General features: G+C 44.1%; 1 protein-coding gene across 1 annotated transcript in view; it reads right to left on the bottom strand.

The window, feature by feature from the left end:
- ano3 (anoctamin 3) overlaps positions 1-12,900 on the bottom strand; it is a 344,977-nt gene extending 332,077 nt beyond the window's left edge. The window contains exon 1 of the mRNA XM_069905103.1: positions 12,631-12,900. Within this exon, the coding sequence (XP_069761204.1) occupies positions 12,631-12,784 (154 nt within the window). The 5' untranslated portion in view covers positions 12,785-12,900. The remainder of the gene's footprint in view (positions 1-12,630) is intronic.
- Positions 12,901-25,357: the final 12,457 nt, after the last annotated feature.

Below are 25,357 nucleotides of genomic sequence, written 5' to 3'. Positions count from 1 at the left end.
TGGCGCGAGAGGGGGGCGCGAGAGGGGGGCGCGAGAGGGGGCGCGAGAGGGGGCGCGAGAGGGGGCGCGAGAGGGGGCGCGAGAGGGGGCGCGAGAGGGGGCGCGAGAGGGGGCGCGAGAGGGGGCGCGAGAGGGGGCGCGAGAGGGGGCGCGAGAGGGGGCGCGAGAGGGGGCGCGAGAGGGGGCGCGAGAGGGGGCGCGAGAGGGGGCGCGAGAGGGGGCGCGAGAGGGGGCGCGAGAGGGGGCGCGAGAGGGGGCGCGAGAGGGGGCGCGAGAGGGGGCGCGAGAGGGGGCGCGAGAGGGGGCGCGAGAGGGGGCGCGAGAGGGGGCGCGAGAGGGGGCGCGAGAGGGGGCGCGAGAGGGGGCGCGAGAGGGGGCGCGAGAGGGGGCGCGAGAGGGGGCGCGAGAGGGGGCGCGAGAGGGGGCGCGAGAGGGGGCGCGAGAGGGGGCGCGAGAGGGGGCGCGAGAGGGGGCGCGAGAGGGGGCGCGAGAGGGGGCGCGAGAGGGGGCGCGAGAGGGGGCGCGAGAGGGGGCGCGAGAGGGGGCGCGAGAGGGGGCGCGAGAGGGGCGCGAGAGGGGGCGCGAGAGGGGGCGCGAGAGGCGGGGCGCGAGAGGGGGCGCGAGAGGGGGCGCGAGAGGGGGCGCGAGAGGGGGCGCGAGAGGGGGCGCGAGAGGGGGCGCGAGAGGGGGCGCGAGAGGGGGCGCGAGAGGGGGCGCGAGAGGGGGCGCGAGAGGGGGCGCGAGAGGGGGCGCGAGAGGGGGCGCGAGAGGGGGCGCGAGAGGGGGCGCGAGAGGGGCGCGAGAGGGGGCGCGAGAGGGGGCGCGAGAGGGGGCGCGAGAGGGGGCGCGAGAGGGGGCGCGAGAGGGGGCGCGAGAGGGGGCGCGAGAGGGGGCGCGAGAGGGGGCGCGAGAGGGGGCGCGAGAGGGGGCGCGAGAGGGGGCGCGAGAGGGGGCGCGAGAGGGGGCGCGAGAGGGGGCGCGAGAGGGGGCGCGAGAGCCGAGAGGGGGCGCGAGAGGGGGCGCGAGAGGGGGCGCGAGAGGGGCGCGAGAGGGGGCGCGAGAGGGGGCGCGAGAGGGGGCGCGAGAGGGGGCGCGAGAGGGGGCGCGAGAGGGGGCGCGAGAGGGGGCGCGAGAGGGGGCGCGAGAGGGGGCGCGAGAGGGGGCGCGAGAGGGGGCGCGAGAGGGGGCGCGAGAGGGGGCGCGAGAGGGGGCGCGAGAGGGGGCGCGAGAGGGGGCGCGAGAGGGGGCGCGAGAGGGGGCGCGAGAGGGGGCGCGAGAGGGGGCGCGAGAGGGGGCGCGAGAGGGGGCGCGAGAGGGGGCGCGAGAGGGGGCGCGAGAGGGGGCGCGAGAGGGGGCGCGAGAGGGGCGAGAGGGGGCGCGAGAGGGGGCGCGAGAGGGGGCGCGAGAGGGGGCGCGAGAGGGGGCGCGAGAGGGGGCGCGAGAGGGGGCGCGAGAGGGGGCGCGAGAGGGGGCGCGAGAGGGGGCGCGAGAGGGGCGCGAGAGGGGGCGCGAGAGGGGGCGCGAGAGGGGGCGCGAGAGGGGGCGCGAGAGGGGGCGCGAGAGGGGGCGCGAGAGGGGGCGCGAGAGGGGGCGCGAGAGGGGGCGCGAGGGGGCGCGAGAGGGGGCGCGAGAGGGGGCGCGAGAGGGGGCGCGAGAGGGGGCGGCGCGAGAGGGGGCGCGAGAGGGGGCGCGAGAGGGGGCGCGAGAGGGGGCGCGAGAGGGGGCGCGAGAGGGGGCGCGAGAGGGGGCGCGAGAGGGGCGCGAGAGGGGGCGCGAGAGGGGGCGCGAGAGGGGGCGCGAGAGGGGGCGCGAGAGGGGGCGCGAGAGGGGCGCGAGAGGGGGCGCGAGAGGGGGCGCGAGAGGGGGCGCGAGAGGGGGCGCGAGAGGGGCGCGAGAGGGGGCGCGAGAGGGGGCGCGAGAGGGGCGCGAGAGGGGGCGCGAGAGGGGGCGCGAGAGGGGCGCGAGAGGGGGCGCGAGAGGGGGCGCGAGAGAGGGGGCGCGAGAGGGGGCGCGAGAGGGGCGCGAGAGGGTGCGAGAGTGTGAGTAGTACAGGGCAGCTCAGGATTGCTGTAAGGATCTGCAGGATCAGAGGCACTGGGCGCTCTGGTCTGTGGACAGCCAGGACCAGGTGGAAAATCCACGTCAAAGGCGTCAGGAGCTCATGACTTAAGCGTTGGGAGCTTTGATGGGCGGCCAGCCAGGACCAAGGTGAGAGTTCATGACCAAGGCTGGGGCTGAGGTGAGAGACGAGAGTTGACCTTTACATGAGATAATATGGAAAATTGCAGATTTGGGGCCAAAAAATTTGGGGCTGACTTTTACATGAATATATACAGTATTTCTCAACCACTTGGATAAAATAATTAATTTACATTAAATCTGTTTATAGAATCATTACAAGAATTTTCCCTTCCACTAAAGACCCTCATTACCCTATTGGATATCAAGAAGTAGCCATATCTTTATGTAATACGATGAACTTCTAATAGAGCTTTCTCAAGAGAACACAGCTCTGTTTTGGCTCTCTGGGTACATCAAAGATCTTGGCAATTATCTGAATCCTCTGCAAATGTTACAACTGGAAAGTTACTTGGATGAGTTTCAAAGGTTTCTTGGATAATCAAAACTTTTCATTGTTCGTGAACAGGAGTTTCTGGTATGCAAAATCTAAGCTCTGAAATAATTCAACTTCCAGAGAAACAGAGCAACTTTCCCTAAGCACCTGCTTCCTGCTGAATACAAACTGAAGACTATTAGCAACATAAAGTTCATTGTTAAAATGCTGTAGCATTTGAGATCAAAAGTTAAAATGGTTTAGAAAATGCTAAAAAATGATATCGCAAGTTATTGTGAAGCTTCACTTACCAATTACTTAAGCAACAGTAACTGAATCATAATGGTCCATGTTCATGGCAGATAAATATGCTTGTTAGATGCCACGCAAATGGATAACACATGCTCTCGACTTTAAAAACACTTTAATTGATCTCATAAAAGCTTTGCTGATCCTACCCTGGGAAACAGGTGCTGACTATCCGCCCTATCTATGCCTCTCTTAACCTTGTAGACTTCGATCAAGTCTCCTCTCATCTTTCTGCACTCCAAAGAGAAAAGAGAAGATATCTACAACGTGTGAACACAGCCCAAATTAAATCAGTGACCTTAAAAAAAATATTTTTGATATGGCTATATGATTCAGGAGTAAGACAACTAATTGTTTACAGTTTGGGGGAAGAAAAACTACTTCAATTTTTGCATCAGCTAACGTTTCCGAAATGTTGAGTGAATACACATTGCTTTAACAGCCCAAAACTCGAGCAAAATTTCCAATTTGATCAACAATAAATAGAATGATCTCTCGATGTAATAACAGACGTGGGCCATGCCTTCTTCACAATCCATGAAAGACATTTCATACATCCCATTTCTTCTTTTCCTTGAAAGATGTACTTTAATATTATGCCATACATTCCCTATCCTTCCATCACAACACCATCTTCCATCTTCACTGCCATTTCTGTCCAAACTTATCTGAGGCTGAAATCCTGATTCATCTCTTCTCCACATTGGAGCCTGACATTTAAAATCCTTTACAAGCTCAAATGTATCCTAAATCTGAAATAAAAATAGTAAATGCTGGATATACTTGGGGATCACTATGGAAAGAGATGAAATGTTACTGCAGCATTCGAAAACAAAATGACAACATCTGTGAAACATTTAGACAGATGCTTGGACAGGAAAGGTTTTGAGGAAGGACGTTCAAACAGAGACAAGCTTAGCACAACAAGTTGGTCAGCACGGGCAAGTTGGGCTGAAGGGCCTGTTTCCATGTTGTCTATGAACAGTTCCGCAGAGAAAGGAGGAGGAGCAGAAAAGGTGGCTGGGAGAGATTGAATGACACGTGCGTGGCGCGAATAGAAGCTCTCACAATTGGAGGGAGAAAGTGCACTTTGATTAGCTTATAACAAAGGGTAGGGTCTTACAATGGTCTTCAGTAGGGCTCAGGGTTTAGGCAGGAATTCTGGATTATATATGGGTAGATGGGGGCAGAGCCAGCCATCAGCACAACCCACCACCAGTGAATCTCAGTTCACTGCACTGTGGTACTAGCTATCAAAGGGCAGTGAAAGCTAGAAAACAACAAAAAGTATCTCAGAATAATGAATGAAATTTGAACTGACTAAAAGAGAGAAGATAAAAATCATGGAAATTGAAAAAGCTAGCTTTGCAAAATTGTTGCACCATCCTGAGTTGGGAAGGTACGATGTGCTGTTGGGAAAATGAGATGCTGTTCCTCAAGCTAACATTGAGCTTTGTTAGAACAGTGTTGGCAACAACTACTTGCTATCCAGAGCAAGGACAAGGTTCCAATCTTTCACCAAACAAGCGTGCATATTCACTCTCTCAGCATTAAAAAGCTGTGCCCCATGGAAAGCCAATGTTCATTTTTTTCTTCCCTTCAAGGTACTTTCCTATGCGGTCACACCTGTCCTTTTTAGCTCCAACCATCCAGAGCTGTAAAACAGAAAGCTGAATTTTCCCCCAACTCTTCTGCCAACTAAGTATATTGCATTCAAAGATTGTACATGGTTTCCTCTGCACAAGAAAAACTATATGCTAAAAAGTGAACACATTCCAAAAAACCTCTGTTTAGCACTCTGCGGAACTCAATGTTTCCTGATTCCACTTATTCAATGGTCTGGGCTCTACCCCCTTCCTTTCTTCTACCGGTCTCTGTCTTTATTGAGAAAACCAGCATGTTTTTTGCTTTTACTTTGAAGGAGGGCTCAGGCCCGAAGTGACTGTAATATATCTTCACCTCTTATGGACGCCGTGAGACAGGCCAAGTTCCTCCAGCATTTACTGTGTTTTTAACCACTCAATCATACACTTTCCTATTTTGTTCCCTTCATCTCTCCCAGCTTTATCTGGACAACACTTCATTATCTTTAACTTTACCCAATTCCATTGAAAGGAGTCAAACCAATGATGTCAATTCTTTCTCTTTGCAAAGGTGGTGCCTGGCCTGAGAATTCAAAGCATTTTTTTTTACATTTAAAATGATCGTCTTTGTTTTCATGACACCTCCATGCCCGATATATAGAACCTGCAAGTTTTACCATCTTCCAAAATATTTTCATTTTTCCATCTCTTTATTTTTGCTTCATCAATGGAAGCTGTACCTTCAGGTTCATGCAGCCTATTGACTTAATTATCCCTTAAACCATTCTAACTCTCCCTTCTCCTGCCCCATACTTTATAAAATGCTTGGGTTTATAAATAAGTTAAATTAAAAACTGTTTAAGTTTAATTAACAAATTAAAAATAAGTGGAATCAGGAAAGATGGACAATATGGTTTTGCTCAGTGTTTAAAAAATATTTCTAAACTCTGGTTATTTTTTGCATCAATTATTTTCCAATTAATTTTACCAACATGCATATCACCACATTTGTAAAGTGTATAGGAAGTACTTACTACTAATACCTACCTCTTTCAAACCATAGCTAACCAGAAAGTTCTTATTTTAGAGTTTGCTCTGAAAGAATCCTTGTGAACCCAGTTTAAAATTCCACTCAGATAGTTCATACTAGCTAATGTTTTTTTTTTAATTCTGAGGAGAGACTCACTGTGATTATAATCTGTAAGTACTTAAGTACTGGCAATGGACTGGTAAGAGAAATAAACTGAGAGCAGTGAATGTCCATTAACAAGCTATGATTGCATTCCAAATGCTTTGTCACTGGATTGAAGCAAAGGCAATGATTCAAGATAAAAGCTCAAGTAAAATCAGATCAGGAGATCACTATTCATTCCTGCCTATCAATCATGGCAAATCTTTTACCTCAATGTTATTTTTCTGCAACAATCCAATGATTCCTTTATACTATATCCTCATTTACTGAGCCTTCATCACAATCTTAGTGAGAGAATTCCAAAGATTCACCCCCGCCCACCCCCCCCCCCACCATCTTGAGTGTTTTTTTTTTCCTTTCCTTCTTGCTCTTCTCTTGATTTGACCCCTGGTTCTAAATATCCCCATCAGGAGAAACATCAACACTATATCAAGCCTGTCCAACCCCTGTGTTACCTATCTGTTGTTTTTAATATCAACATTTATTCAAAACTAACAGTCCCTAATCCAGCCCATAAACAGAGTCTGCTCATCTTAACTTGGCAGTAAATAGCCTGTGCAACGTGGTGAATGTAATGTCATGTTACTTCCTATTGAACCCAAGGTTCTGCGAGTTGTTCTAGCTATGAAATAACATTCACCCAGGATCATAGTTATCCTGCAATTGTAGCCTTCTTCCAAGTGCTAACATTTCGGAGGAGCACAATTTTAATAACCAGCTGGACAAAAATGCAGATTGGCATCAAGTTTTATCAAAGTATAAGATGTGTTTCACTTTTCATGGCAAAAAGGTTCAGATTCACAACACAACCTAGATCAGTGAAGCAGCAAAAATAATCCCCTTCATATTGGCTTGAGCACACACAGAGAAGTCAGACAATGCTCTCTGATGCCAGTATTTTGAGGTACCTGCACTCTCCATTCATGACTGGCAGATACATCTTTTTTCTCTTTAGGTGGCCTTCAAGAATCGAGGGCTATTTGCCTCCACTCCAGCTCTTCCAAATCGTGAGCTTTTTGCATGGTTTGAGGCCTTAACCTGAAAGCACGACGTCCCCATTTTCATTTAGAGTGCACTTATTGGCCAGCAGAGTGTAAATAAATGCATGAGATCTTCGTGTCACATTACCATAATGGTGGCTTGAGGCTGAAGCAATTATGCTCATGGAAATAATACGAGGATGAACTAGTACAAAACTGCATTGGCTCGTTCTGGTCATGAGAAGCATTGAATCATGTTCTTTGACCTATTGATGCCCAAAGATCTGGAATTCTCTTCCTAAAACTTAACCATCTCCTTTTTCCACTCGAGATGTACCTCAAGACATCTCTCATTCAACCAAGTTTTTAAATCATTTGTCCCACAATCATTTCAGGAGGCTCGTATCAAATACAATTGGTCATGTTCCTCTGAAGGAATTTTTGGACTGATTACAATATTAAAGACAATATGGAAACTAAATTATTGCTTTTCTTGAACAAATACAACTCTTAACAGCACAATTATTTAATCGACATTTCTTTGAGTTGCAAGATTATTTAAGCCAACCATTTTACACATCAAATATTATTATGCACATTTTGACTCACTTCCAAAAACCTCAGCAGTATTTCTTTTTGGAAAAAAAAAATGAACACATTTCTTGTGAATATTCAAGCATGAGAAAATAAACAATGAGGAATAAATATCCCCCAAATGATTGTGACTAGATCAAACAAGAGAGTCCAACCTTGAACTGGCCAAGACCAGCACCATTCTCTTGTAATGGGTCATCGATGGCCAGAGTCAGCTGCACCTGAAACATAAATGCCACCGCTACCAGAACAAGTTACAGACATCAATTGAGAAATGGAGTTGAGACTCGGAGGCAGCAATGGCGCCACCGGAACTTGCAAGATTGACAGCAAGTGAGAAACCGGCAGTCATTTTTGGATGGGCTGTGAGGTTTCTTTCAAGGTTGTGTGGATATGGATTCCAGGACAGTGGTATGCTCCTCCTGCCACACCTGGGAGTTCAGGGACATTTCCAATGATGAAGCTGGTGGGAAGTTTGTCCAGCTCCTGCCACACCGCAGCGAGTAGCTGGAGCTGCGAACGGACTAACCGTGTCCTATCCAGGAGGCAGAAAATAGCAGAGAGTACTTTTAAGCATGATACAGTCCCACCTCAGATACCGAAATAAAAGCACCAGAAAAGGTAGTAAATGCAGGCAGGTAACAAGGGATTACCTACAACAGATGCATTGTTTTGGATTCCATGAGAGAGGATGGTCACTCAGAAGTCAAATTCATGGGACCATAGTGAGTTCTGATTCATAGCAAGAGAAGAAGAAAAACTGAGGCAAACAGTATGCTGAGGTTTCATTAGTGAGGGCAATAGCCAGGCATTTCTGTGGCTAAGAGGAAGGTTCCAAAATGGTACATTACTTCCCTGATGCCAGGGTCAGGGATGTGTCACATTAAGTACAGAACATCCTGACAGAGGAGGGAGAGCAATCAGAGGTCACAGTACCCATCGGTACTAGCCGTGCTCTCTTTACTTTCCATCATTATATGAAAACACTGCCTCTGAACTATCTGAACTCCTTGACATTGAGAATGCTGAACGGTCAAAGGAACAGCTCCCACTAACCATCTGAGACCCTCATATGTATAGAACAATAGTCATTTATATAGATGCAATACTTGTCCTGCATAAGTATCCTTTGCGTGGTTGCCTGGTTGCGTGTCTGCGTATTTTGCACCAAGGACCGGAGTACTGTTTCATCAGGTTACACTTGTACAATCAGATGACAATAAACTTGACTATTAAGAATTATGTACCATCCTTAAATCGCAGAGGACATTTGATATCTGGAAATCACTACCAAAGGGCATAGTAGAGGCAAGTTGTGAGCACTGTTGCATGAATAATTCTGATGCAAAGACCACAAACTGTACCGCAGTCCTTAATTAACCTAAACTTGTGCACACCAGGTCTCAGTATACTCTTGGCTCCACGTGTCTGTCTGTCCCCAAAGGGGCTGGCTCAAGTTCTTATCCGGAACAATGATTGACAGCAGGCAGGTGGGGCCAGCCTCAGAGGTTGCCTACCTGCAGGTACAATGGTAGCCCCCTGAAGTAGGCTGGTAGGAGTACGGCCAGTGTAGTGGTTGCATCACCACACAGGTACAATTGCCACATCTAAGACGGTCAGTTAAATGGTCAACACTCCAAGTCTATGGCACTGCACTTTTGAAATATTAACAAATGAAGTTAGAGGTTCTCAGCGTTATTCCAAAATGTAAAATGAAATCGGTATTGTTTTTATAATTTTGATACAAAGCAATGAGACCTTGACACAGAATTATTGTGTTATTTACAAAATGAAATTTATGTTGCTTTAATGCACACAAGATCCTTGGACTCAAATACTGTAGTAATAATGAAACACATTTTTACACTTAAAAGACAAAAATAACATCAGATAGTGAGAGTTTTAAAATTCATCTGCATTGCTTGAAAAGGAAAATCTTTCAATATATACAAAGTTCGAATTTTGTCATCAAATTGTATAGTTGCCACACTTATATTTTCAACTTCTATAAGACCTATAAATTGTATTGAACATCAAGGTATACAATACACTCAAAAGATTATGGGGAAAAAAAATCATACTTAAATAAAGTATTATTGGTCTACATTAAGTTTCAATTCAAGCAGGAAGTATATTAGTTTTAAGTGCAAGTATGACCAGAGTTGGTAGAGAAATGAAGGGTTCCACAACTTCCACGATTGCAATCACCCACATCATCCCAACACAAAATCAAGAAGAAAAAGTTCCAGTTCAACAATTCTCTCTTCACCTTTGGAGTTGAAAATTATTTACAGACAATTATGTATTTAACCTTCAAGTCACTGTTCTGATATAGAAAAATATTTTATTATTCATGTTGTGTTTAACTCCAACTCTCCTATTGGAATAATTGGACCCTTTCAATCTTCCAAGTGTAATTTAATGCTCTTCCAGCAATTATTTGTTCTGAACTGGTACCTCGAAGTTAATTTTTTTTGAGCTGCCATTGAATATTCCTTCATGAACACTGCTGTGGACTCATTGGTTTCAAAAGTCTAGTGACAACAGATGGGTAGGTCAGAATTAGATTGCAACCAAAGAACTAATTTTTGATGTTGCCACTTTTATTTGCTACAGAAGTTTGCAAATGTACTTTTAAACTTTTCATGTAAACCATTACTGTATTTTTATTTCTCATACACAGGATGAGGTTGTCACCAGTAATCCAAGTACAATATTGTGATCACAAACTGGTTCAAAACAAAGCAGCAAGGCAAAGCACTCCAAAGAGAAGTTACATATCAATGACATTGCTATGGATCAGGAAGTCAAGGAAGAGGAGGGAAAGAGATTAGAAAACTGCATATATGGCAATCTGGTGATTTCTGATACTGTTTAATTCCCATTTTATTAATGACATTAACATTACCCAACAGGCATTGTGCAATTTGAAATCACTTCTCTGGATTACTTACATTGCATTTCAAATTATTACATCTAATTATTACATCTAATTTAATTTCAGGCAGAGACCAGTGCAGATAGTGCACTTCCCAGCCTTGCAGAAGCAGTTTTATCTTGCATGGTTGAAATGGAACTCAATAGTTGAAGTACCCAAATGGAAATACCCATCTCTCAATAGAAAAATCTTACGTTTCAACGTTTAAGAGAATATTTCTGTGGTCCTTCCATCATAATCATACATAGTTTTAGTTTGTACCCTGATGTCTCTCAAACCCCAATGGAATCCAGGAGACTACAGTGATCTTAGAAATGGATGTCAAACAGTGAGAGGCGATAGAAAGGACAAGGAATTCCTGAGGTATAGACATGGTATTAATAGAATTTGTTGGAACTACTTAATGGTATATTCAAAAAAATTCCCAATTTCCCATTTCATTTGAATTGGGTCATGCCCCAGATTTACATTCTTTTAGCAGGTGAATAAACTGCCCCTGTTTCCGTTTAGTATTCATGTTCAGATAAGGAGCCAGCTTCAGTCAATGTCCATTTAGATGATTAGCAGTTTCCCAGCTTGAGCCAATTTTATCTTACTTTAATCAGATTTAAGTATTTGCGACTCAGATATAACGCTCCTACTTCTATTATTCTAACTTCTTCATTTGTCCTGGGGTTTGTAACGTGGCCATATCCAAGAATTCTGTCGGGTCTTATTCAATTAATTTTCTGCTAAATTTAAAGGGAAGAGCAGATAGGATGGCTGATTTGTATCACTCCTTTGAAGTACTACATGAAGCTGACGAAATTATGTGCATCTACATTCTAAATAAATTACCTCAAATTCAACATAATATTTTCTTCAAAAGGAGTCCTCATAACATTATTGGACATTTTAATTCAGCTTTTACTTCCAAGACTGAGGACCGTGGCTTCAAATCTTCTCTAGAGAAAACCTCCGCCACACCATTACACCACTGAGGGACTGATCGACAGGAGAACTGTGTTTTAACAGAGGTGTTCACCTGCTCTCTCAAATGGATGGCATTACAGTGAAGAAATGTAGAGTTCATGTCCAGTATCTTGGCTTGATATCTACTCTTGCATAATTTTAATTTCTTTTAAAAAATTTAGACATGCAGCATGGTAGCAGGGCATTCCAACCCACAAGTCCCTGCCGCCCAATTTACACTCCATTAATCTACACCCCTGGTTCTCTTGCATAATGCAACCTGCTGTCGTAAGACAGCTGTCCCTGTATTACTATAGCAGGGACTTACTAGTAATGGAAAGAATTCCCCTCAATGAAAGGTCAATGGATGTATTTGCTCTTTCACCAAACACTTTAAACAAAAGCAAAGAAAGCACAACCACACCTACTTTCTCAGAAGATTAACAATTCAGCATGCCCACCCTCCCCCAACAATTTTACATGTGTACCATTGAAAGCAGATTTGCTGGATGTATCCCAGATTGGTAGGAGAGTTACCTAGCCCAAGATCAGAAGCTGCTGCAGAAGGTAGTGAATGCAGCTCCGAGCATAACATAAACATTTCCTCCCCATCCAACCCCCACCCCACCAGCTCCATGGACCTCATCTCCCACTGGCTCGAAAGGCAGCCAACATCATGCCCTGGGCAGGTTCTCTTCTCCCTCATTTGACTGGGGAGAACACTCAAGAGTGTTAAGGCCCACAACAACAGGCTTAAAAAGTTTCTTCCCCACAGACATCAAGAGCTGCATGTTAAATTCTGTGCACAGTAAGGTGATTGCCTGCAACCAGAGAACTTGGAAGAAGGAGAAGTGAGATTGAACTGTGAACCAAATAACTTTTCTTGAATTTACACATACATTGTATACACCTGCACTTTGAATTAGAAGGGGGTTAATTTGGGTTAGTTAAGAATAGAGTTAAGTTAATGTTTGATTCTATTTTCATGTTTGAAGTTGATTAAAAATAACTTTTGTTTTAAAAAAAAGAGCTGCTGAATGAACCCACAACCACGATATGAAGCTGCCCCCTTGCTTGGTACTCCTTGACTTTTTTTTCCATTGTAACTTTATTGTCTATAAACTTTATGCTTTGTGCATTTTAGTGGGCTGAACAAATGTTATAGACAACCTGTTAGCTGTTAAGACTGCTGGCAGGAAGAAAATTCTCACTCTTTATACATATGTGTGCATATTTACAGTATGTACATGCCTACAGCCCCCTCCCCACATGCCTACAGCCCCCTCCCCACATGCCTACAGCCCCCTCCCCACATGCCTACACCCCCATACACATTATACAGTACATGGAAGAATGAGCTGAAATTTAAAAACAGTGCTCAACCTTACACTGAGATTTCTTCCATGGACTGTGCACTAGTGCCGTGCTGGATGATTTCACCGCTCGGGTCTGGGGCAGCGCCCCGGGTTAATCTCTCCCCTCCCCTCCCCTCGATGGAGAAGGGAAAACGGTGCGGGCCACCTACTCACCAACAGGAACCGACTGCGACGGAGCCTGAAGCGGAAAGTTGTGGTGGGAGGTTGGGCTCTGTGACCCATTTGCCTCGGGAGCGGGGTTGTCCGGCCCGGGGACAGACTTGCAACGGGTGCTGTTGGACTCCAGTTCGGCCAGTTCCACGTCCATCTCAGCTCAGCTCCGGGGCTCCGCAGATGCAACGGGGAAAACTCGACCCCGAGTTCAATTCCCCCGCTCCCCGCTGGCCCGACTTCCAACCCGCTGCCAGGTGACAGCCTCCGTTCACCCCGACAGAAGTTCTTCTGGCCGCACTGGCTCCAGCCCCGGGGCGTGGCCGCGGCGCTCAATTCAGCAAATACCCATTCAGCCTGGAGTCAGGCGCTGGGATTTAAAACGGGGCGCAGGAGTCCTGGCCGCGGCTGGACTCGGGCAACCTGCGCTCCATCAGCTGAACCAGCAAAGGGAGTTGATCCAGTTTGGCTGCATGTTTTGGACAAGGGTGTTCACTTCCAAAGGTGCAATCTGTTGCATGTTTGAAATCAATATTGCGTCTCAAATTGAGTCTTTTGGTGGGGCTGAGCTCTGATTACACTGGACAACAAACTTTTTCGAAAGTTTTGCTTCCTGGGGATAAAAAAGGGGAGAGGGAGTTTGATAGACAACTTCAAGCTGAGCACAAAGATAATGTCAGAACTGCTGTATCAGTGGATAAACATTAAATTCTCTTGTATTGAATTTAGCATTTTTAATTGCATCATGACGCTCACAGATTGCATTAGTTCAACTCATCTAAAATCTGAGGCCTCTCCTGTCATGTCCAATAATAGTTGGCTAGCATTGATGCATTCTCGTTGCCCTGATATTGCTTTTCTACGCCCACCATGTCTTGGTGAAACCTTTCACCAGGCTGGTCACTGACTGCACCAAGATCAGCAGGAAGCAGTCCAAGTTGCAAATGAAGAAAGTGAATTTTCATGATTTTGTCTGTTTGAAGTTGACTTGTAATATAACAGGAAATCATAAAAATACATTGTATCTTTTAAAAAAAGTACATGATAGGTGATTTTTGTGATCAGCAGCTCAAAATCCATAAAATGCACCCTAGTGATCAGGAAGAAAATAGTAATTAAACATAGAAACATAGAAGATAGGAGCAGGAGTAGGTCATTCGGCCCTTCGAGCCTGCTCTGCCATTCAACAAGATCGTGGCTGATCTTAAAGTTCAGTACCCCGTCTCCGTAACCCCTAATTCCCTTATACTGAAGAAATATATCTAATTCCCTCTTAAATATATTCAATGAACCTGCCTCTACTGCTCTCTGTGGCAATGAATTCCACAGATTCACCACCCTCTGGGTAAAGAAATTCCAGTATTACCTAATGTTATGAGCCCAGAGGACCCTAAAACCCAGCAGCAATAGATATTCACCATTAAACAAAAGCTGATTTTAATTATATGAAAACAGAATTACACTTTAACTTATCACTATTAACTTAACGAACCTAACTTAACCCCCTTCTAATTCTAAGCGCACATGTAAGTATGGTGTATGCTAGTTCAGAAAAGTTCTTTGATTCACAGTCCAATCTCGCTTCTCATTCCTCCAAGTTCACTGGTTGCAGGCAATTCTTATACTGTGCACAGAATTTAACATTTATGAAGTTCTCCTGGCTTTGGTGCTTGAAAGGTAAATGGTTACTGCTCAGGAAGGTTCTTGTCAGTTTTCAGAGAGAGATTTGTTATTCACTGGACACCAACAACTGATTCCTTGTAACCAGCCACTTCAGTGTCTTGCCGAAGAAACTTGTCCCCTCAGGGTTTTCCAGATGATAACCTCTTCTTTCAGGTCATCGCAGAGTTCCTTTTTGTTTTTCTTATTTCAAGTGAAACATTAGGCAGCCAGTCCTCTCCTGTCACATGAACCACAAGGGCTTCGACCAGGCTGAACTAAGCACTCACAACCCATCTTCCAAATGGGTCCTGTTCCAGTTCCACCTGCTGTTGCCGACTGTAGCACTGCAGAACTGATCTCTCTCTCTCTCTCTCTCTCTCTCTCTCTTTGCTTGCAAAGCCACATGACCCTCTTAGAACAGCAAATTCCACTCCAGAAAGCCTGCAGATCAGATGAGTTCTTTCATCTGTTGCCTTTTGGTAAACAACAATTCATTAGTGAAGTCTCTTGGGCACTCTCCAAAGCTTTTGCAAAGGCTCTTGGAGCCGGTCTGTCTAGCATGAGCAGAGCTCCAGTATTTTAAATAAGATCTGTTTTAAAGTGTTTGTATGTGACCTACACTAAAGAAACTGGCCCCAATTTATCTTTCAAAAACATATCTAGAATCTGTCACACCTGTAACCCTTCACTCTTGGAGAGGAAACATTTTCTGTGTTCTAAACTCCAGTTTTAATGTTATTAAATAGTTAGTTCGAACTTTTACTTGGTTAAAAGGTGAAGGGAATAGGGAAATAAATCTCTGATCTGAGGACAATAACATGCAAACTTAACTTGGTCCCTCTTCTGTGAGCGTTTCCAGTATTTTTGATTAAATTAAGAAGGGTAGTCATTGAATTTTGCCTTGTATTGATGCACTATCCAATCCTGTGTTTAACACTGAAGCCTATTTGGGTCAGGATAACATAAGAACGAGAATCAGGAACAGTCTGCCTGGCCTTATGAGCCTGCTCCATTATTCCACAGAATCATGTCTGATCTGGTACAACATAATTTCCTTCACTTATCTCCTTAAGGAATGTCACCCTTGCTGCTTCAAGTTTTATTATCATCTGATTGTATGAAACAGAGTTCTCATGACTTTGGTGCAAAAGAAGCAAGGATAGATATAGATATAACATCCATGCAGTCAAACTATGTATATGCAGTACTGTTCATCCATATAGACATATGTAAATAAATATTTATTAAATAAATAGAAAGCTCTCGGAAGGTTTGTATGAGCAGTTTTTACAGCGAAAAACCACATTATTGCCATACACACGACCCGTCTCTGAAAGCCTGCTTGCTTGTGCATGCAGACCTAGGTCCATAAGTACTTTTACAGAGCATGCCGGCTTTCTGAAGCAAAAGAGGCGGGATGTGTAGCACAGCAGCGTGGTTCGCCCTTTTAGACTGGCCCTGCATCAATACACTCCACCTCTGACACCACCTATCTTAGCGGATCGAAGCTAGGTAAGTTTAGACCCCTCAATCTGCCTTTGATGTGTTCACACAGTGCTCGAAAGGAGGATAATATTCTGCTTTCAAGCACTGTGTTAAAGGGGTGCTTCATTCAGCAGCCTCACTGCTCATGGAAAGAAGCTGGTTCTCTTCTGTGAAAAAAAAATAGATATTTTATAAAATTGTGTGCAGGATATAGGTGCGATGGATTTCTAATGCTCTTCCCTATTGGTTGTTCACTGACTTTTTGAATAGCAACAATCACTGTTGAATATACTCTCTTGAGACCATTGCCTCAGGATTTAAAGGCTTTAAATCCTGCATTGATGAACAAACAGTAATATATTTCCTGTCACATTGGTGTGTGACGTTTTAGTTGTGGCATTCCAAGGTAACCCCTTCCCTTGTCTTTTGAAATAGTAGAGGGCAAGGTGCTGATGAACAAACCTTAACAAATTTGTGCTTCCATAAAAAACTGATAGAAAGAACAAAGACTTGAAGTTAAGGATTGCAAGTCAACCATGTGGTGTCAGATTTGCTGAATATTATTCAAGTGCCATAAATGGTGGGACATAAAGTGGAATTAATGGCATGGAAAAGACTGCACTAGCTTGATTCCATCCATTCGATCCAATTATAACAAGAGAATCATCCCACATTAGTATTTGTTCTTTGCCCTCTTACACATCTCCATACTACCCCTTAAAGTAATTTCAGAATATTTCCTCTTGTTAATTGGCATCCAGAGGAACATTACTCTTGATCAGCCTTCCTGTTTCCTCCATTTCTTCCATCATCAGTCTGCTTGAATGAACATCAATCAGCAAAAATCTTACTTCCAATTTAATTTTTTTAAAAATGTTACTTACAGCAGGGTTGAAGGCGATTCTATCCACACTGCCCAATAACACCCAAATTCACAAACAACCCCGTACATTTTAAAGGGGGGAGGGATGAAACCGGAGCACCCCTGGAAACACATGCCAACATAGCAAGAACCAACAAACTCGCGAGATCAGAACCTGGGTCACTTGTGCTATAATAGTATTATTATAACCATTATACCAACCATGCTGCCCGTGGGGAATCATGGGGAAAATCAAACCCATTTGCCCTATCTCCAATCACAAATAATTCCCTAACCATGGTTTTGATGAACTTCTGTGGTCACTACCTCAAAGTTATTCAGTCTTCAAGAACTGCGCTTCTTCTACTCTGCACCACGATTCACTGCAAAACTATCTATAATACTGCCAGTCACTGGTTCTCCATAGCCAAAGTTCAAAGTTCTGATTTATTGTCAAAGTACATACATGACATCACATACAAACTTGAGATATTTTTTTTCCCTGTGGGATGGCAGAATTTTTACTTATCGGTAACTGTATGCTGTACTCAAGCAGAAAGAAACATATACAAATGTAAACAAACTATGTAATACAGAAAAAAATATTCAGTAATAAATAATGTGCAAATGAGTCTCTAACTGAGTCTGTTGTTTCAGAGTCTGATGGGGGAGGGCAGCAACTGTTCCTGAACCTGGTGGTATTGGTCTTGTGCCACCTATACCTCTTTCCCGATGGTAGCAGTGAGAACAGTATATCCTGGGTGGTGTGGATCCTTGATGATTGCTGCTGCTCTCTGATAGCAGTGTTCCGTGTAAATTTTCTCAATGTGGGGAGAGTTTTGCCTGTGATGTATTGGGCTGTGTCCACTATCTTTTGCAGAGCTTTCCACTAAGAGGTATTTCTGCCCCCATACCAGACTATGATGCAGTTGGTCAGCACACTTTCCTCTGCACACCTCTAAAAGTTTCCTAAGGTTTCTGATGTCATACCAAATGTCCACAAACATTCAAGAAAGTCGAGATGCTGACGTGCTTTCTTCACGGTGATATTCTTGTGTTGGGTCCAAGAAAGTTTCCTCAAGATAGTAACTCGCAAGAATTTAAATTTGCTCACCCTCTCCAACTCCAATCCCCATTTATAACTGATCCCCATTGATCCTTGGATCATGCACCTCTACCACCCAGCTCTACTGTTTCATTCTTGCTACTCTTCAACCTTTCACACACTCAGTACATTTGAACTCATCCATTGACTTGAAATAGAGGTCTACAAAATTATGAGAGGTACAGACATTGAGGCTTGGTAAGGCAAGAACTAAGAGTTTTGGGTAAAGGTCAGGTGTTTAGGAATATGTGTAAGGTGTAGAACTGTAGGAGGTTAAAACTGATGATGATGGTCGGGTCTTGAGAAATAACTGCAGAATGGATGGCCAGTCAGGAGATCCTTGGTACACCAAACTATAGAAGTGATAAGATTTGTGTTCATATCACAGTGATACTCAAAGAACCATGGATAATAGTGAATTTCTAAAAAGATCCATGATCTATTTCATTGGATATATTTGGCAGAAATAGAGATTTCATTTAAAGCATTAATGTTGCCAAGGGTGACACATTTGTGCAGATGCTGCAGAGAAATGGATTGGAGATCAATCCACAGGTCCATAAGAGTGCAGAGAGGATCACTGTGGACTCCCTCCCCCCAAACACCCCCACTGACAAGATCTATCGGGATCTTTCTCTGAAGAGATCGTGCAAAATCGCTGAAGACCCCTACTACCCTGTCGAGAAAGAGTTACATGAGTATCAGAGCCAGCATTATCAGACTGAGAAACGGCTTCTTCCCACGGGCAGTAAGAATGCTGAACAACTAAATGAACTGTTCACATTAACCATCTGAGACTTTCATATTTACAAAGCAATGTTTATTTATTTATGTATGAAAAATTGTCCTGCATATGTATTGTTTGTCTGTATACGTGTCAAGTCTGGTTGTGTGTCTGCATGTTTTGCACTGAGGAGTGGACAACACTGTTTTGTCGGCTTGTTCTTGTGCAATCAGATGACAAAAAAGTCAACTTGACTTCCCATTATTATTTTTTAGTAGAAGATTAGAAATGCAGCTCATAGATAATGTGCTCAGCCATGTTCCATAAAAAGAAATTGGTGTAAATTTCAATGAGACCAAGCAGTGAATCCCAGGGGTTGGTGTCCAAGAAATAATTTTCCAAATGTATCCAGATTTTATGCCTCTAATGTAGTTTCAATTTAAAACTGCTGGAGGGACAGTTAAAATTGGCCTAAAAGAGCATCACTGTGAATATAAATAAACAGATTGAAAGAAATTAATTATCCATCAACCAACAGCATTCACTAGACTTAAAGGCATTTTGCGGAATGCATTAACATTTCGAATAACAAGTGTTTTTTTTCTATTTAAAGACTACTTGAAAATGTGACTCCATAAATAAAATCTCCTTCCTGACATTACTATACCTGGAAACCAGTTCCACTGGAACATGAATGTGTTGGTAAAGACCATATCAATCAGATTGTCTTCCTTCACTTTCTATCATGCAGAAGATTTATGAGCCAAAAGATTCAAGGACAATGTCTTTCCTGGTGTTATCAGAGTTTGGAATGGACCTCTTATTAATAGAAAATGATGCCCATGCATTAGTTAACAACATTCTCTATACTTTGCACTTCTTTCTTTGGCTTGGCTTCGCGGACGAAGATTTATGGAGGGGGTAAAAAGTCCACGTCAGCTGCAGGCTCGTTTGTGGCTGACCAGTCCGATGCGGGACAGGCAGACACGATTGCAGCGGTTGCAAGGGAAAATTGGTTGGTTGGGGTTGGGTGTTGGGTTTTTCCTCCTTTGCCTTTTGTCAGTGAGGTGGGCTCTGCGGTCTTCTTCAAAGGAGGCTGCTGCCCGCCAAACTGTGAGGCGCCAAGATGCACGGTTTGAGGCGTTATCAGCCCACTGGCGGTGGTCAATGTGGCAGGCACCAAGAGATTTCTTTAGGCAGTCCTTGTACCTTTTCTTTGGTGCACCTCTGTCACGGTGGCCAGTGGAGAGCTCGCCATATAATACGATCTTGGGAAGGCGATGGTCCTCCATTCTGGAGACGTGACCCATCCAGCGCAGCTGGATCTTCAGCAGCGTGGACTCGATGCTGTCGACCTCTGCCATCTCGAGTACCTCGACGTTAGAGGTGTGAGCGCTCCAATGGATGTTGAGGATGGAGCGGAGACAACGCTGGTGGAAGCGTTCTAGGAGCCGTAGGTGGTGCCGGTAGAGGACCCATGATTCGGAGCCGAACAGGAGTGTGGGTATGACAACGGCTCTGTATACGCTTATCTTTGTGAGGTTTTTCAGTTGGTTGTCTTTTCAATCTTCTTCAACATGATGCTGAACCAAGCCATGAAAGACCCCAACAATGAAGACGCTGTTTACATCCGGTACCGCACGGATGGCAGTCTCTTCAATCTGAGGCGCCTGCAAGCTCACACCAAGACACAAGAGAAACTTGTCCGTGAACTACTCTTTGCAGATGATGCCGCTTTAGTTGCCCATTCAGAGTCAGCTCTTCAGCGCTTGACGTCCTGCTTTGCGGAAACTGCCAAAATGTTTGGCCTGGAAGTCAGCCTGAAGAAAACTGAGGTCCTCCATCAGCCAGCTCCCCACCATGACTACCAGCCCCCCCACATCTCCATCGGGCACACAAAACTCAAAACGGTCAACCAGTTTACCTATCTCGGCTGCACCATTTCATCAGATGCAAGGATCGACAATGAGATAGACAACAGACTCGCCAAGGCAAATAGCGCCTTTGGAAGACTACTTTGCACTTAGTAGTTCGATAAATACTTGGTATTTTATCTAGCTGAATGCAAATTAATGCTAATATGTTAAACAAGTTATATTAATCAAATAATATTTATGCATTATCTTCTTTTAAGTGCAATGCTTATTGAAGAGGCTAATTGAAGAGGCAATTAACAAATGATTATTTTATTGTTTATTAAATTAATTTCCAATATACAAAAATTAAAGAGGATATGTGATAGATCTGTCAGGCAGCAATAAAGAAAGTTGCAAATGGTTCTACAGGTCTATTAAGTGTTAAAAGAGTATCTGGGGTGAAAATATGTCCCATTTTGGACATCCTTGTCTGGAGCAAGCAGAGTGAAAAAGAAAATACGGTAATTGAAAGACAGAAAATACTGGAAATTTTCAGTCAGGAAACCAAAATTTCTGGAGAGGAAAAGAAAGCAAATGTTTCAGACTGAAGACACTTCTCCAGAACTAGGAAAATGTTAGTGTTAAAAGTGAGTTTTTAAATCCAGGAAAAGTAGGGAGGGATTCATTATCTGAACTGGAAGGCTATAATGTGGCTGGTCACAAGATATGATACTGCTGCCCTGAACTTCAGAATACTGTGGGAATCTGAAATCAAATAGCTTGGATTGTACAGGGTCGGAGGGTTTCAAAGTTTACATCCAATCTGTGCTTGGTTTTGTGATGTGGAGACTGCAGCATCATAACGTTGGAAAAGTACAAGCAACTTGTCTCCTTACAAGTGAGGAATGGTTTGGGACCTTTGCCAACCACCCTGTTATTCCTTGTCACCATCCACCAATACTTCCAGGAAAATAATCACACTGCGCAGAATTTTTTTTTCCCAGAATACTTTATTAATTAATGTCTATGCTTATTACAGTTTTGCTTCTTGAACACTTTTGAATGTACTTCATGGATTTTGGACTGTTGATCACAGAAATCACTTAAAAAATTTCCTGTCATGTACCATTTTATTAGATTTAACCAATTTTTGTGATTTCCTGTCATATTTAAGTCTACTAATTTATTGCCCACAAAGCAAGCTGTTTTGGTCAGTCCGAACAGACCTGGATATTCAGTCAGTGCAGGATCTATGCAAATATTGTCTTAGGCCTGGGCAAGCTTGGTCAAGATCAATGTGGACAGGCTGTAAACGCAGCTCACATATACAGATGCCATACATTACATTGATTTTGATTGAGCGCATGTTGATACATATTTCTTCAGGCAATAGCATTATGAATGTACTTAACAATAGCATTTATTGTATTCAGGAAGATTCAATGCAGCAGATATGTCTTGCCAATGTCCCAACAGCTGCAACACATTCTGTTACATTTGCAGCAAGTACGCTTAAGGCTGGAAGATGTAGCATGATTGCACTTCTTAAGAAAGCCTATGATCTCTACTTCAGATGTAAAATTGGTGACCTCACATTTTTTTTTTTGTGCAACATGTGCAGTCAACCTGAGATCTTGGCTCAGAGGTACATTATGTGATTTAACAAACTAAATTCAGTAGAAGTTAATTTAGTGTTTCTCAAACTTCCTACCTGATACAGCAAATCTGAAATTATCTTTGTGTTCAGCTTGAAGTTGGCTATCATAATCCCCAATTTTTCAAGAAGCAAACCTTTTGAAAAAGGTTGCTGTCCAGTGATTATTTAACATGCACTATTATATTTACTTTATATAATTAAGCTTGGATATTTCCCACAAATTTCCAAACTTTCAAATTTAATAGAGGTATACAAAATTATGGGGGGTATAGATAAAGTAAATGAAAATAGGCTTTATCCACTGAGGTTAAGTGAAATACAAACCAGAGCACATGGGTTAAGGGTGAAAGGGGAGAAGTTTAGGGGGAGCAGCTCCACACAAAGACTAGTGGAAGTGTGGAATGAGTTGCCAGCTGAAGTGGTGAACACAGGCACTACTTCTACATTTAAGAAAACTTTCAACAGGTACATGGAGGGGAGGGGTATGCAGGGCTATGGACTGGATGCAGGTCAATGAGACTTGGCAGAATAACAATTTGGCACAGACCAGAAGGGCTGAAGGGCCTATTTTCAGTACCGTAATGTTCTATGGGGACCTGAGGGAATCCCCTTTCATTTCTGATGGTTTAGCGACAGAGTTGTTGTTGCTGAAGCCTCTTTATACATTTTTTTCCCCCTCTGTTTCTCCTGGTACCTCTTTATGGTCAACCACAGGACTGGAAGTCTGTTCTTTATCCATGTACGTACTTGTTCTCCAACTCCTTCACTGATTATTTCCACACCCACCCTTGCGTTTATCTCTCGGCTTCACAGGCTACCAACTGCCCATTCGTTCATAACAAGCTCAACAGACAAGATACATCTGTTCCACTATGTGGAACAGTTTGCTCAAAGTCACTCCATTTTTCTCATTGCTATGAATCTGAACTTTAAACCCAGTCAACCTTTTGACTGGCGAAGCTTCACTCCTAGACCCTTTTGGAACCTTTCTGTCTAAGGATCTGAAAAATTAAGAAACTAACTTTTAATTTTGTTGATGTTGAATGATTGGGATTTCAAGTAGAATGGTATAAGATGGGGGAAAAAAAAGTCAAGCTAAGGCCTGGCAGGATCTTTAACCAGGGTGCCAAACATTTTTTGAAGATTCTGACACAGCTCTCAGGCAGTGTTCCTGGAGATTTGATTGCACAAGGCCTGAAGGGACCAAATCGAGATCTGAGCCACCATTTGCAAGCACAGCATGGGCCAATCGGCACATTTTGGAACAGGAATGTCAAACTCACTTCTTCCCTCGAAGTGTTATACTCAACTGCCAGCTGGCAAAGATCTTCCTCACACAGAGCAAGACTTTCAACAGAAATAATTTACTTGTTGACCTCTGCCATATATCCATTGTCATAATGATCTCCAAATCAGCATGAGGTCACCATACTCTTCACCTTCCCACTGACAAGCAACAGCGCTGCAATTCCAAAGTAGTGAATATCCACTATCCTGTGATCATATCCCATCCATCAGTCAGCGTTGAAACATCACTGTCAATTATATTCCAATCAATGTTATTTTTATATAAATGCCTTTGAATCACCATGTCATGAAAATGTTATTTTAAGCTGGAGTCAGTGAGTGCCAAATGGTTATTTGATGGGCTGTGAATAAAGAAGCTGTGTCAGACCTTCTCGTGGATCAGCAGTGATGTAAAGCAACCAATCAAAAGTTGAATAAAATGTGAAAGTCTCAAGCCCGAAATATTGGTTATGTATCTTTGCTGTATAAAGTATGCTGTTTGACCTGCTGAGTTTCTCCCACATTGTGTTTTTACAGTCAAGAGTTTATGCCTGCATACTCCTCCCATCTGTCAGGGAATCATTGAGTAGTTTGTTTTAATCTTAACACTTTCTTTGTGTTTCCTTTTTTCCCCCTCACTAATGTCCACGGGACATTGTGTTTAGTTGTTTGCAATAACCGCCCTGTGCTTTTAGGCATACTGCAATGTTCTCATCCTTGGAAAGTGCCCTACTGTGCCAGACAGAACACTCATCAGAGCATAGAAGTCATGGTTGAGTAAGCACCATTATATCCTGAGGTCAACAGGCTATTTCCTGCATCCTTATTTTGTCTTTGTTTTTCAGCCAGTACTCTTGTACATCCTTTGTTAAGAGGAAAAAAAAATACATTGAACATATTTGAAGTGCCCGGAATAGTTTTGCCATTTTTAAATTTTGTGCCTTGAAAACTCATGCACTCCCTCCTTCTTCCATCTCTAGCCAGTTCATCATTCGGGTTGATGCCAATACTTTGTCTAATGTGAAAAATTACAGCACTGGCAAAAGTAAATTTGGGACATTGGTGGGAGGAAACTCAGAGCTATGTGGGATTCAGATCCAGATCTCATGTCTGAAAACCCATCCCAGGTTGGTCACATGGATTTGTTGACCGTGCTTAACTTTTCCAAATGGTGAGGGCCAAACCAAACAGCATAGCCTCTGCAAAAGGTATCAGATAGTGTGGAAGCAGGGTTCAAGTCAAGTGAGGTCAAGTCAGGTTTATTGTCACTGGATTGCAGAAATATAACTCGACGAACCAATGTTCTCTGGTCCTCGGTTCAAAACATGCAGTCATACAACCAGATATAAGACTCATACTGACAAGCAATACATATGGAGGACAGGTATTTTGTCTGTACAAATAAGTAAGTATTGTTTGATGACTATGACAATTTTAGATGGTTAGTGTGAGCAGTTCAGCAGTCTCACTGCCCATGAGAGAAACGTTTTTCCTCAGCCTGCTTGTGTTAGCTCTGAAACTCCTGATTCTCTTTCCCCACAGGAGCAGGTGTGAAAGATGCTGTGTGTGGGGTGGAAGGGGTTCTCAATGATTTTGTCTGGCTTTTTCAGCCAATGTAAATCACCTCGATGGGATGGAGGTGTGTGGAGGGGGGGTGGGGGGGAAGGAAGAGGGAGACTCCAGTGATCCTCTCTGGCACATCTGTGGTCCTGTGGATTAACTTCCGATCCATTTCTCTGCAGCAACCATACCCTACAGTGATGCAGCCACCCAGGACCTTCTCCATAGAGCTCCTGTAGATATCTGACATAATTGTGGTTGGTAGCTTGGTCCGCTTCAGTCATCTCAGGAAGTGTAGGTGCTGTTGTGCCTTGCTGACAAGTGGGGAGATGTTGAGTGTCCATGATAGATCACTGGGTAAGTGAACTCCAAGGAACTTGGTGCTCTCCACTCTCTCCATTACAGGTTCTTGTGGCGAAGGACCACACTCATTAGATTTGGGGGCACTGCTGCCAGACACCCCCATAGCCTTTAAAAAGGTTTCTGTTTTTAAAGATTTATTTAATTCAGTGGTTTTCAAACTGCCCTCCCC

This window comes from Narcine bancroftii, chromosome 1, assembly GCF_036971445.1.
Source record: "Narcine bancroftii isolate sNarBan1 chromosome 1, sNarBan1.hap1, whole genome shotgun sequence".
NCBI classification, from domain to species: Eukaryota; Metazoa; Chordata; class Chondrichthyes; order Torpediniformes; family Narcinidae; genus Narcine; species Narcine bancroftii.
The sequence above is the reverse complement of the archived record's forward strand: the minus strand, read 5'-3'. Positions and strand labels throughout refer to the sequence as shown.